The sequence below is a fragment of the Pan paniscus genome, chromosome 4, assembly GCF_029289425.2.
Source record: "Pan paniscus chromosome 4, NHGRI_mPanPan1-v2.0_pri, whole genome shotgun sequence".
Classification (NCBI taxonomy): Eukaryota; Metazoa; Chordata; class Mammalia; order Primates; family Hominidae; genus Pan; species Pan paniscus.
The window spans coordinates 98,219,248-98,233,772 of NC_073253.2; the positions used below are offsets into that span (position 1 = coordinate 98,219,248).

General features: G+C 34.1%; 1 protein-coding gene across 12 annotated transcripts in view; it reads left to right on the forward strand.

Annotated features, from left to right (window-relative positions):
• PAM (peptidylglycine alpha-amidating monooxygenase) overlaps window positions 1-14,525 on the forward strand; it is a 281,268-nt gene that overhangs the window by 186,291 nt on the left and 80,452 nt on the right. For all 12 annotated transcript variants that reach the window (XM_008953692.5, XM_034960298.3, XM_034960299.3 and 9 more), the window contains exons 8-12: window positions 9,299-9,347; window positions 10,840-10,907; window positions 11,997-12,077; window positions 12,362-12,438; window positions 13,183-13,286. In XM_008953692.5, coding sequence (XP_008951940.2) covers window positions 9,299-9,347; window positions 10,840-10,907; window positions 11,997-12,077; window positions 12,362-12,438; window positions 13,183-13,286 — 379 coding nt within the window. The remainder of the gene's footprint in view (window positions 1-9,298; window positions 9,348-10,839; window positions 10,908-11,996; window positions 12,078-12,361; window positions 12,439-13,182; window positions 13,287-14,525) is intronic.

Genomic DNA, 14,525 nt, shown 5'->3' on the forward strand with positions numbered 1-14,525 from the left:
TTTTTTTTCCTTCTTCTGAAAAGAAAAGGAGTAAGACCAATGGATGTTATGTGTCATGTACTCATTTGTTTATAAAGCACTCGTTTTTAAAATCAGAGACAGAGAACAGAGTTCAGAGTGACAGAATGAGAACAGCCTAACTAAAAGGGATCATCAGGCCTCACCCTTCCGTTTTACAGAAATGAAGATCGATGCTCAGAAAGGTTGCATGACTTGCCTAAGGTAGTCCAGTGCTATTAAAAACCAAAACAATTTAATTCATATTGGATTTCTAGTTTGTGTATGTAACAAAGTTCATGCTCTAACTATGTAAAACAAGTAATAGAGTCACTGTTTTTAAAAGTCTTTTGAGCCATAGTTATGAAGTGAAATGAACTCATCCACAGTAGAATTAATATTAATAAAGATCAGAGTGGTTTACTTCATCTCATTTGTGCCTTTTCATTTTCATGTCTGAAGTAATCCATTTCCCTTATCATGTAGAGATATTTCTAAATCAGGTTGCTTGATAATCCCACTGATTTCAGAATTGTAATCGGATATTCTTCATGTTCTTCTCTAACCTTCATTATACACAAGCAGCTTGATGTGAGTCATGTGAATGATTTTAGGACTATTTAGTACCTCCCGAATGATCTGAAAGAAGCCTATTATCCTGCAGTATTTTTTTCTTGCAGCCTCTTCACATAATTGTGAGCTCTCTGATTCTCTAGCTTGCTGCATTTCAACTTTGTTAATCATCTTTAGTATGGAAGACAAATGATCCTCAGTCATCTCATTGATTCCATGGGACACCTGTTTATTTTAATACCTAAATATGGCCATTATGTATCAGGAATTACACTTTCATTCATATGGTTATGAGAAGATATGTAAAGCACTACAGTTATACTTCTTTTTTAAAGAATATATTCAGAATGTTTTTTATCCCTTAAAACGTGGATTTTTTAAAAAGTAATTCAACATTGAGCAGAGCGTAAGTGATGTCTTTTTTGGGAAAAGAAAAGCTTTCCTACATGCAATTTAGTTTTTCAGATTTACATTTAGTTATTCTAGTTTTTTTGAGAAATCCTTATGCTTTACCTTTATTGATCCCTTTGTGACTCATGTTTTTTTAATCGCTCATAATTATTAACTCATTTTTAAAAGCTGGTCAGAGCTACATAGTCATCATCTAATTAATTCCATTTGAATTAATGGCAAATAGCATTAAATTTTAACCCAAGTAAATTAAGAGGAGAAATAAAGAAGTCACTTGCTCAGTGGCACAGTCTAAAATTAGGAGCTACAATTCTGTTTCAGTGAAATGTAGTTCAGGGCACTCACAACACTAGCCGAGGTTTGTTTTTCACTAACCACTCCCACTCCCACAGGCTTCCTGCCTTTCACGCTGTTCCCCACTGCTCTCTTCATGGCCCTGACATGTTTGTTTATTATGTTCTAGGAATTCTGGGAAAAGAAGGAATCATTAGAAGTGCTGGGATTTGCACATTCCATTTCCCGTTTAGTACTAATTTCTTTTATGTTAATTGACTGTTTTACTTGTAAAACGGAAAGGATACCCTAAATAGATACATGACCTAAAAAAGCATTTGATGAAAACCATTCAAATATAATGTTTAATAATATGGACAGAATATTCTATTAGCAAAATAAAATCAAACCTTCCCTAGACCCAGAAGAGAACCTTCTAGCCTTCCTATTTCTCCCAATAGAAACATTATTCTTTTCATCCAGTTTGGAAACCCTTCACCTTATCTCCATTTCTTCTCATTACATATTAATTATTCTTTTTTCCATCTTTAAAAACTTTCAAAACTCTTTCTTCTCATGGGGTCATCTGTCCTCCCCCACACTTTTCGAGTCTCATTTCTTTGCAAGTACGTCTTATCCTTGTTTCACAATTTAACTGTGATGTACCCCTAATAATAACTGAAAGTAAAGTAAAATCTGGTCAGTAGCCACAGACCCTTCTACACTGACGTTTTGTCTTATAGTATAAAGTCTTGCAAAATTCCAAGGGAATGTTGAGAGAGAATTCAGGTCACTGAAGGGTTTCAGTATTTTTTTCATTAACATAGTAATCATACTTAGCATTTATATACTACTTTTCAATTTAGAAGTGCCTTATGTTACTTTTTTAATCCTCATACTACATTACTACATAAACATATTGAATGACTGAAAAATTAATACTAAATCAAATGTATGAGGTATAATGTTCAAAGTGTATTCCCTAATTAATACCAGGGACTACATGCATACATAATTATATGTAAATTAGATACTTTGGATTTATTTTTTCACCAAAGAACCAAAACACAATACAGAATAGTATTGTAAATAGATTAAGATGATTGGGTTGAAAATGTAGATAATGATTTTAGGTTGACCTTAAAAAATATATAGATTCCTATTAAATTATAGCTTTTGGAGAATATAAACTTTCTGTGTTCCCAACAAAATGGGATAGTTTTGCTGCCAGGTTACCCTCCCTTTGTTTATCATGAGTCTTTAGAGGTTTAAGTAAAACAAAAGAGAGACAACACATTGTTGCACAAAATAGTTGAGAATTCCAATGGGAATGAAAGGAAACCTTTTATATATGTATACATACACACACACACACACACACACACATTCACACACACACATATATATGAAAACACCCTCAAGACTATTCAAAAATTTATAATAGAGAATTTTATACGAGAAATAGTTTTCAGCTTTATATTTTAAATTGTGTTTAAAAGGACTTTTTAAAATCAAAGCTCTTTAATCCCTTTTCATTTCATGATTTATTTTATCTAGTACTTTCTTTATGGTTTCTAGACTTTTGCAGCTACATTCTGGACTCGGGGAAAAACAGATAATAATTGGGACAACGCAAGAGGAAATTCAGATTAACATTTAAAGCGTATATATATATAATGCTATATATATTTTATATCTATAATGCTATGTATATAATGCTATATATATATCTCTCAGCTATATATATATATATATATATATATGAGGTAAGAAAGTGAAAAGCGGTTAGTAGGCCTTTTGACTAGAAGAAAGAGGAAATAAAAAAGTAAATATTTCTTAGTAACCAAGTATAATATTTAAAACTGCCCAACCAAAGCCCATGAAGCAAGTGAACAAGTTAGTTAAATGTGTCTTTTGGTTTTGGCCAAAAGACAACTCTTTCAGAAGACAAATGAATGTTTAAATATGGTATATACATAAATAGAAAGGTTTAAAATGTAATGCCTCAGGAAGGGGACGTGAGTGGAGGATTTTTGGGTGCTAGTTACATGGGTGTTAGTTTTTTAAGTTTCCTGGATCTGTACTTTCTGATTTGTGCACTTTTCTGTGTATCAGAGTTCAATAAAGAGTTTTAAAGCCAATCAATAATTTTGAAACTTAGCACTGTACTTTAAAAAAATAACTTTATTTATCTAGGATTGGTGGGTTTTATCTTTTAATTTTACTTTCTTAGAAGGATGCCTCTGGAGCATGTTCATAATTTTGAGAGATAAAATAGTATAAATCATAACGTCACTGTAGACTCATATTTTTTTGCATTCATAAAAGATGGAAACAGGAAAGTGCTCTTACATTAGTTGTGCCATAACATCCTCCACACACACAGCAATTATAAAAGCAGGTTGGAGAGCCTGCCTTCCTGCCTTCCATTTGATCTCTTTTGCGAACAGCACAGGCCATCATTTGTGAAAGTCGTCGTCTTGCAGGATGGATAAATGCGTTTTCTCTTCCTTGCCACAAGGCAAATGGAAGCTAGCAATTTCTAGTCCCATAGCAGTGAATACAAAATCAAAAGAAGCTAACTCAATGCAGTGACAGCTTCAAAAGGAATTGTTTTTGAAGATTCTTTTTTCCCATAGTGCTGGTTTATTTAGCACTGAAGCTTGTCTGCCAACCCAGCTTTCGGCAGCCTCCAGGAAAACCTCAGTGTAGCTTGTGTCATGTATTAACAGTCCCCCTATTTCACTTATATTTTGCTAAGCAGATACACATTTGCCATGACAGCTTAAAGTGTCGGTGCTTTTGAATGGAGACTATTTTATCTCAATGTATCTGTAACTGGAGAGTCCTCATGCTCAGGACTGATAACTCAGATTTTGTTTTGAAGGAACTAATTTTTTAAAAAATCTGGTAACTCAGATTTTGTTTTAAAGGAACTAATTTAAAAAAAATTTAATATATGAATTTTCTGGTTAATTTGGATGACCACCATTTTTTTGAGTACTGTTAACTGACTTTAGGACCTGCATTTCTAATCCAGATGGTACAAAAAAAAAAGAGCTGTGTCTTAGCTTCATTAAAACCAGAGTTTCATTCAACGTCTCTAATAGAGCCCAGAGTGAACACAAGATCTGGATCCGCTTTTCCCTCAGTTGGGTTCATTTTTTATTTGCCTCTCATACCTATGTCCCATCTCTCTGCAGCAGTTTCAGTTGCACAGAAATGACCTTTTTTATATAACAGCACAGCCCAACTGTATAGAAATATCTTTTTAAAAAAACAACATGGCCCAACTGACACAGCTGACAGCAATCTGTTCCAATGCTAAGGAAATTGGCTGTGTTGGATCTGTTAGGAGACCTCACTCTTTATTCTCCTACGGGATTTTCAAAGTAATTATAATTATATGAAATTTCCCTCAACTTTAGAAATTAATCCCCAAATAATCTCCTACTCCTGCTTGATCACCTTGGGAGCCATGATTTAGCCCCAGCAAAACATCCTGTCCCAGTAATTTAATGTTATTAATTTAGAACAAAGAACCATAAGGTAAAGATCAAAACAGCTTAATAGTCAAATAGTTATTACAACATCTATGTATGTGTATTATTGCAAAGTCATTTGCATTTAGTGATAATATAAAAATGATGTCCCTGATTCATTTTTGTTTGTATGTTCAAGACAGAGAAAGTAGAGAAGGTGGCCTTTAAATTAGTTCAGAACACTCTGGGAGGGTGGGAAGATATGATGCAGTTTAGAATTATTTGCTTCCAAATTTTCTAAATTTTTTTTTTTTTTTTGAAACAGAGTCTTGCTCTGTCACCCAGGCTGAAGTGCCGTGGTGTGATCATGGCTTACTGCAGCCTCGACCTCCCAGGCACAAGCAATCCTCACAAGTAGCTGGGGTTACAGTCACACACCAGCATGCCTGGCTAATATTTTTTTTTTTTTTTTTGTAGAAATGCAGTTTCACCATATTGCCCAGGCTGGTCTCAAACTCCTGGGGTCAAGTGATTCACCTGCCTCGGCCTTCCAAAGTGCTGGGATTATGGGCATGAGCCATTATGCCCAGCCTAATTTTTATTATTGAAGATGTTACTTCTTTTTGTTTTTCCTAAGACTTGGCAGTGGTTTCAGGCATACTTTTTAGTACCTCCTTAAAGAAAGAATCCATTATCCAAAAGGGTGGCTTGGAATAGTAGGAAATGAGTGTGCTCTAACCTTTACCTTCACCTTCATAGGAGAGTGTGGTGAATTGAAAATCACTCTACAAATGTCTTTCTGAAGGACTTTCCCAATTAGTGGGACGTAGTTTATAACAATACATTGGTTCCCTCAGGATCAGCGGTTAATCTGTCTTTTTATTGAAGCAGGAAACAACCAGGACAAGATGAGCTCATAAAGTATAGAGCACTATCTCTAGAGGAAAAATTAGGAGAGACCAACAGAACCATCTAAGATCATCTAAGAACGTAAGATGTAGTAGGTTATTATCGTGCATTATTCCACATAATTTACTACTTAGCTAAGAATCCAAGCATGAACTACAAGCTATTATGAGAAAAGCAAGCTAAATAGTTTGGGATGAATAACCTCATATCCCATGCATTCACCTCCCATTAAGAGAATTGAGCTTCCTACTTAAGTGGATGTCCTTAAGTACCACTGGTTACTTACCCATTCTTGCTTAATTCCTCTATCTTAGCTTCCTAGGAATTTTAACCTTGGAAGTCTCTAAGATATAGAACCCTTGTTTTTTATTTTTGCCTTTTTTCCTAGTAAATAGCATTTATTAAACATTAATATTAGAGAATTATATTTGATACTCAGATGTGTCACCAGTTAGCTGAATTACTTTAAGAGGCAACACACTTAATCTCTGTGACCTCTTTTTCCCTATCCATAAAGTGTAAGATTTGAACTTACACTCTCTGAGTAAATCATGTCTGATTTCCCTTTCGGTTCTGAGATTCTGTGAGTCTATATATCTGATAAAATAATTCGGCATGGTTATACATCTCTGCTTAAGCACAGGAAAGCAATTTCTCAAAGGCAAGCTCAGACCCTTGTGAAGCAGTCATTCAGTTTCATCTTCCTTAAAATTAGATTCTGATTGAATGCTATTTTCAAGTCTCATCCAGTATCTGGAAATACTCATTTCTTTCATTATCAGACTACTCTTTGGAAGTCTTACCACCCAACAACCAGCACTGCAATATTGTCCTATGTTGTGATGGCCTCTAAGGCATTATCAGACTTGGCTATTTTACATTTCTTTTTAAAAATTATTATTTCAACTTTTCCACTGTAAATGTCCTCAACATTACAAAATCTTCTTGTACATGCATATGACATTATAATGGAATAGTGACATAATGAAATATCCCTCTCAGTTTTACCTCATACCTATCTAGTGAATGAAGTTTCATCTCCATATCTTGAAAACCCTTACACTAAAATTATTTTTATTGCAAGAGAACAACCACTATGAAAAATCTTTTTAACAGGGATGTCTTGGGGTTCAGTTCTCTGTAAATACAGGACATTAGTAGCTAAAGGCCAGGTATTTGCCTGTGTACCTTTGAGAGAGAGTTAACCTGGCGTCCAACCCAATGAAAGAAAGAATATTTACTTTGGAATAATAAAACTAAAATAAGAATAAATGAAACCACCTGAAAAGAACAGCCGTTAGGACTTTTGCATGATAATGTTGTACAGAATAACTGAATGTACATTGGAAGAATAATTTCATGATCAACACAAAAATGACCTCACTGTCTTTTCTACAAACCTAGGATCCCGTCGAACTGACTTCAAGCCCAAAACTCAGAAAAAAAATAAGGTTGTCTTGGGTCTGGTCAAGGAGTGCATTGTTACTAAAAGTCATGGAAGGACCCTGAAACATTATCAACTTCTTTACGGTCCCATGGCCTCTAATTTAAGAATTTCCTTTTACCCAGACCATGGCATTTATCTTACTAAAATTTCTTTGCTTCGCTTATGATTTTATTCTGTATCTAGCTAGTTCAGACCCTTCTGAGAACATGTTTTGCACAATAACATACCAAATTTCAATTCTAATTTCATTTTTTTAACTATTTTACTCTTTTAATTTTCCCATGTTTTTCCTGCTTTCTTCTAGTCCTGTCTTATTATTTGGAGAAATTTTATGTGCTTCAGTTTCTTTCATTAAAGAAATTTCACACTCATAACTGTAAAATACATTTCTTAAAAATAAAATATTCATGTACTGTATTTTTTGGAATATACCAATAGAATAATAATAACTAAGCATTTAGTGATTTTTTCCTATGCTCTAAATAGAGTGCTAAGTTCTTTACCTAAGTTATCTCAGTTGTAGACTACTTAGAGTTTCTTACTGGTATAAATGTTGATCACTAGTGCTAATCTATTGAGTATTAAGTACCTAGATTTTACTTCTCTTAGACAAAGGAACTCAGTGAGCACTTCGTTGAAAACTGATGATGGTCCTGTAAGGCACTATCCTATGATCAAATAATTGTGCAGGATTGAAAAATACAAATGAATCCCAAACCTTCTATTTGACAAATTTGGCATGTGGAAATGTGCAATATTTATATTGAAATATAAATTCAATATTTATATTGAAATGTAAATCTATAGTTCATATAGCTTATATAAACTATATATAAACTAAATATATGTAAAATATATATAAATATATTTTGCTTCCTTTCTGCCTTTCCTTCAAATTCAATCCTCTTACCTGACTATTTTAGTTTTTTGATTCACGACAGTTCCCGTCTGTTTTTTAAGCAGTGGGATTCCATTTCTGTGGTCTTCGGCTCTGAGTTAACTTGCCTATCTATTCTTCTCCTCCCCTCTCTCCTTTGTACTTTTATTCTAGTCACAGAATAAGTCTATCCAGCTGGGTTTTCCAGCCAGGATATATGATTTTGATATTCCGAGTTCATTTTCTGTACAGTTCTTAACTCTCTGAGTACTGATTTTGTTTTTTCATTTTATGTAGTAAAATATTAGCAGAAGCATCAATTTTTATTGCAATAAACGTTTTAACTGTCAAATGCTTTTATGATGATGCATGTCAGAGACAGATTTTATATATAGCCTAATGAATTGAAATGAATTAATTCTTAGGAGGTTTCATATCTTGTGGCCCAAGCACTGTATTACAACAGAAGGGCAAAGTCAGAGCACACTGCAAATCATCAGGGAAATATGCAGAACTAGCTGAAGTTTCTGAGTTCACAGAAGTAAGATCAGCATAAAGGTTATGGAAATAATAATGCATCACTGTGGCAAGGATCGTGTTGGAGGTCATAATCTTCACACCAAACACTGAGGCTGAAATATGCTGCTTATCAAAACTGCCACCTGCTATAGGAGCAGTTGTTGATCCAGGACCCCTGTTGGCCTCCAGACCACCTTGTTTGAGGGCATTCAAGTTGCTCCCACTGGGACTTCTCACTGTGTATATGTGCAAGCATATGGGCTCTTCAGGTCAAACTGTGGAAAGCTGTACTGGAAGAAATTTAAAGTCTCTACAATAATAAAATTCTATTTTGAAATAATATATGAATGTCAGTAGACTTCAGGAATGCCTAAAGTGTATGAAAACCTAAATTATGAACTACACTTCTTAAAAGATAAAAAAGTCTTTTGTTTGGTGCAGCATGGAGCAAACTATTTTAGTTCAGCAATTTTTTCTGGGTTTTTCAACAATACAGATAATGCATAGAGAGTATTAACAACTTTCTGGTATCTAGTATGTCTGCAGGAAAGTCAATATATTGGTCAGTTTGATGAGTCAAGAAATATCATAGACTGCATGAAATGATAGTTTTGTTTTTGCTGTTATGATACATTGGCAATTAAAGGAATTACTGGATATGAAAGTACTTAGTAAATCATAAAGAACCATACAGATGAAACATAACTTGTGTTTTAAAATATTTGGTTATAATCATTTCTAACTTACTAATTGGAAATCCATTTTCTACATTATCATATTTAAGATATGTGTTTCTATGTGTGTTTTCAGATAATAACAAGGACTGTTCTGGTGTGTCCTTACACCTCACACGTCTGCCGTAAGTACTTCCATTTTTCCTAGAGGAGCAGCAACTTTAACATCTTTGCGAACTTAGAGTGGGAAGTTTACTGTATTAATTATCTGTGGGTAAAAATTAACCTAAACTGGGTTAAAACAACAAATATGTATTGTCTCATTTTCCTGTATGTCAGTAATTGGGCACACTTAGCTGGATCCTCAGGCATGTGTTCTCACACAGAGGCTGTAGTCAGAATCTTGGCTGGGGCTTCAGTCAGCTTAAGGCTTGACTGGGGAGGAGCCACTTCCAACATCACTCACATGGTTGTCGGCAGGCTTCAGTTCTTTGCTGAGTGTTGGCTGGAGGTTGCACTCATATCCTTGCCAAGTGGGCTATAAACAGGGCAGCTCATGATATGGCACATGGCCTCCATCATAGAAAGTAAGCAAAAAAAGGAAGAGGGGGCATGCATGCAAGATGGAAGCCAGAGTCTTTCAGTAACCTAATGTTCAAAATGGCATACCATCACTTTTGCCATATTCTATTTGTTAAAGATAAGTTACTGAGTAACTCAGGAATGGAAAACCAAACATTGTATGTTCTCACTCATAAGTGGGAACTAAGCTGTGAGAATGCAAAGGCATAAGAATGATACAGTGGACTTTGAGGACTTCCCAGGGTAAAGGATGGGAAGGAGGTGAGGGATAAAAGGCTACTAATTGAGTTCAGTGTATACGGCTTGGGTGATGGGTGCACCAAAATCTCAGAAATCACCACTAAAGAACTTAGGTAACCAAATACCACCTGTTCCCCAAAAATCTATGGAAATAAAAAAAATGTTAAAAATGTTGAAAAAGATGTTACTACACTTCTTTTAGCCCACATTAAAGGGCAGGGGATTAGACCAGGGCATGAATGTCACAGCTAGGAATCATGAGAGCTGATTAGTCAGGGTTCTCCAAAGAAACCTGAACCAATAGAATAGAGAGAAAGAGAAAGAGTTGTTGTAAGGGATTGGCTGACACTATTGTGGGGACTGATTAAGTCCTAAATCCATTGAGCCAATTGGAAATTCAAGGAAGGGTTGATGTTGCATTCTTGAGTCCAAAGGCAATTCACAGGCAGAATCCTTTCCTTTTGAGGGGACCTTAGTCTTTTCTCTTCAGACTTTCAATGGACTGGATGAAGCCCACCCACACTATGGAAAATAATCTGCTTTACTCAAAGTTTAATTTAAAGGTTAATCACATTTAAAAATCACCTACCCAGCAACACCTAGACTGGTGTTTGACCAAACAACCGGGCACCTGGCCAAGTCAACACGTAAAGTTAGCTATCACAGGAACCATTTAGAGTCTGCCTTCACATGAAAAAGTATTTTTTAAGGAAGAAAAATTTTTCCTCTTTTTCTACTTCAATTTTCAAAAGCATCACATTTTATAAACCAAAGTATTGAGGTATATGCTGTTTTTCCAAAACAGTCATTTTGACTTTTTCAGGTATTTTAGAAAAATGTTATTTTTTTCTGCAGACAGCCTTTAATTGCTGGCATGTACCTTATGATGTCTGTTGATACTGTTATCCCAGCAGGAGAAAAAGGTGAGTAATGATTTTTTAATATTTACCATTACCTCATTACCTAATCTGTAGAAATGGATTTATACTGTATTTTTTATAAACTTTAAAAATAATCAATATTTTTATGTCTTGGAAAAATGAACCAATACTTTATTGTCCTTGGATTTAAAATATTTTTGTATTATTCCAAGCCAGTGGTTTATTACTTTTCCATTCTTTATTGAGATGCTAGGAATTGAGGCCCTTGTGTAGGTGTGTATTATATAAATTAAAGAATAAATCTTGAGTATTTAAAAATAAATCATCCATTCTTGAGATGCAGAGGACACACTGCATAATGAGCAGTGACATAAACTTCTACATAGAAAGATTTAAAAATTAAACGACTAGCAAATCCAGCACCAACTTAGTCTTTAAACTTGGATATAGTTGGCTTACTTCTCTACTTGCAAAATGGGGATGATAATAGCTGATTCTCCCAAGCTTACTAGAAGCGACGAGAATAAGTATATTATTATTTATCAATATATTTTATGATCCTCTGATGAAAGTGCCATATGAAATATTGTTCATTTGTTTTCACTGGGAATCTCTTAAAGTTAATGACCAGTATGGTCTCTTTGTTACCATTTTTTCATCTATTATAAAATGAATATTTATTGAATAGCTACTGTGTTAGACTATAAGGAAGGAACAGTATGAAATGGCCTCTTCTCAACAGGAACTGTCAATGTAGTGATGTTAGGTGTCTGCATTCAATTTTTCAAAAATTCTTTCATTCCAAAAATAAAAAACAATTTTTAAGCTTTCTCAACTGGATAAATTTCAAGCTAAAGGTAACAAATTAAGCCCATGTTTTCACTAACAGAGTATTTTGATTTGGTTCTAGTCATTCTGTTTATGAATAAAATAAAAATATAAGGCAAGGGGTTCTTAATTCATGTAAGTAAAGTGGCTGGCACAGAATAAGTGCTTAATATCTGTGTATTTAAGTCATAAGAAAACCTCAGTCCCTAGCATCTTGTGAATACCCTATGCATAATTTTAGATAAGAATAATGTCATTTTCCAGTTGAATAGTGACTTTCGTCTGTGTTTTCATTTCCCACAGTGGTGAATTCTGACATTTCATGCCATTATAAAAATTATCCAATGCATGTCTTTGCCTATAGAGTTCACACTCACCATTTAGGTAAGAACTTTACATGTTAAATTATAAATATTTACCATTGTGCTTCCTGGTGCCATAAATTAAAATGCAAATTGTGTTTGACCTTAAGTCTGTTCCAATGAAAGTGATTTCATATAAGACCTTGAAATATTTTATGCTGTTTTATCATATTGTTTTTTTAAGATACTCAGTCTTTGCAGCTCTGAAAATACTCAGATTTCTACTTTAAAGTAGGAAAGTAAATATGCCTTTTGTTTTTCTAATACCTTATTATATTAAATGATTAAAATTTGTGTTTATTACAGGTAAGGTAGTAAGTGGATACAGAGTAAGAAATGGACAGTGGACACTGATTGGACGGCAGAGCCCTCAGCTGCCACAGGTGGGTAAAATCTAGTTTAATTTTGAGAGAAAAAAATACTAACCAGCAGCAAGTAATTTTTAAAAATTATTATGCAACTCTTGTGAATTTCTCTAAAAATCTCTAAATCTGCCTTAACTGTATAACTGAGCTGTATAACCTCCTTTTTGCAACTTCCAATTTGTTGCTTTCTTTGTCAGTTTTCTCAATATGGTCAAACCATGTTGGTGGCCTTTCACATCCCATCATTTATTCAAAGACAGTATTTCAGACAGCTCTTCTATTATCACATTTATTCTGATTTTTATGGGATGCATTTGCTAATAGTATTTTTTTGTTTATTTCAAAGTTTGGTGCTCTTGTCATAAAGTAGAAGTTATTAATTAAAGTTGAACTGTTTTTATCCGATGATTAAAGGTGAACTGTTTTTATCCAGTGATTATTTGTGTATGTGGGTGTGTGTGTGTGTGTGTGTGTGTGTGTGTGTGTCTATTTCACTGTCTGTCTTCATCCTCTCTACCCAGAGTGTACCAAGCTTCACATTATTAAAGCATGGGGTTCTGTGATATATCAATAGAATTAAGGTCAAAAATCCTCTGATCAGTTGAATGGATGCTGAAAAAGCATTTGATAAAATTCAACATCCCTTCATGATTAAACCCTCAAAAAAGGGGTAAAGGAGGAACATACCTCAACACAATCAAACATGTAGTTCTGGATTTTATTGGTAATATTAATGATTCATTGTGTTTGTCTTTTTGGCAGGCTTTCTACCCTGTGGAGCACCCAGTTGATGTAAGTTTTGGTGACCTACTGGCTGCAAGATGTGTATTCACTGGTGAAGGAAGGACAGAAGCCACACACATTGGGTATGATTCTGTACATTCCACTATTTAAAGATATTTTATTGGGATAAGGCATGATTACAGGTGACAGCTATCTTTGTGAATAAATTGTACATTTTTTGTCCTGTCATGGACAATTACAACAAACTGTGGCATTTTATAATTTCAGAGCTGATTGATTCGGATAAACCCCAGAACATGTGCTCATTTTTTTGTGCTACTCTTTTTCTTACTTCCTCAAAACCTTCGGTATCATACCTCTAAATATTACAGTTATCAAAGACTTCATATTACTTTCTGAGGCTCATCTTAATAAAGAAAATATAATGATAATGAAAATTTTTTTTCTCAAGTGCCTTTTTGCCCTGTGTTCACGGGGTCTACATTTGGTGATTCCCATTAAATACTCAGAACCATGATGTTAAAACTCTCGAGAATTTAATAATTTCCAGTTGTTTAGTCCACTAAATAAGGATAATAATATGCAACACTTTATCAAAAAAGAATGTTGAGCCTTTTAAATAATTTTTTAAATACTGAGCCTCCTTGAAATAATTATATTCTATAACACTACATAAAATTTTCAAAGCACTATGAACTCTTTCAAAAAAAACTTACCTAAATGAAAAATGAAAGGTAGTTTCTTTTCATGCTTTTTGATAGAAAAGAATCAAGGAGACTTCTTTTTATGTTAAACAACTTTTAAATATTTACTGATGCCATCTGGAAGCTAGAGTTTTAAACCATTTATGTCTTAATCAAAGAGAAGTTACAGAAAGTAAGCATCTGAAAGTATGCTTTAGATGCCCTAAAGATGATTCTTGCGATAGCAACACTAACTGTTGGCTGTATGGAGAAAGGGAAAAGGTACTAAGGCAGGTTTAAAAAGGAAAGCAGGAGCATTTGATATGGTGTAAAAGAATTTTTATGTCACTCTAAATGGCTTTTTTATATAAGTAAGCATAAACTTTAAGGCTAAGGATAAAACAAATAAACCTTTATCAATTTCTGTTACAGAAATAGTTTCCAACAGCTTTGCTTTTGGATAAATTTGCTAAATTTGGGAAAGAGACTTCAGGAAAGCAATATTATTATTGAGTTATGGGAAACGATGATGGTAAGAAAAAGACTGACAAAGGAGGCATAACTAGATTTGAAAGAAAGAGCATAACGAGTCCCTTCTTAACAATCTTTACATGAGGTAACATGATTCAGAGGGTATCCATCAGTTGTTCATTTTATGTCAGTGCAGAGCCATAGGTA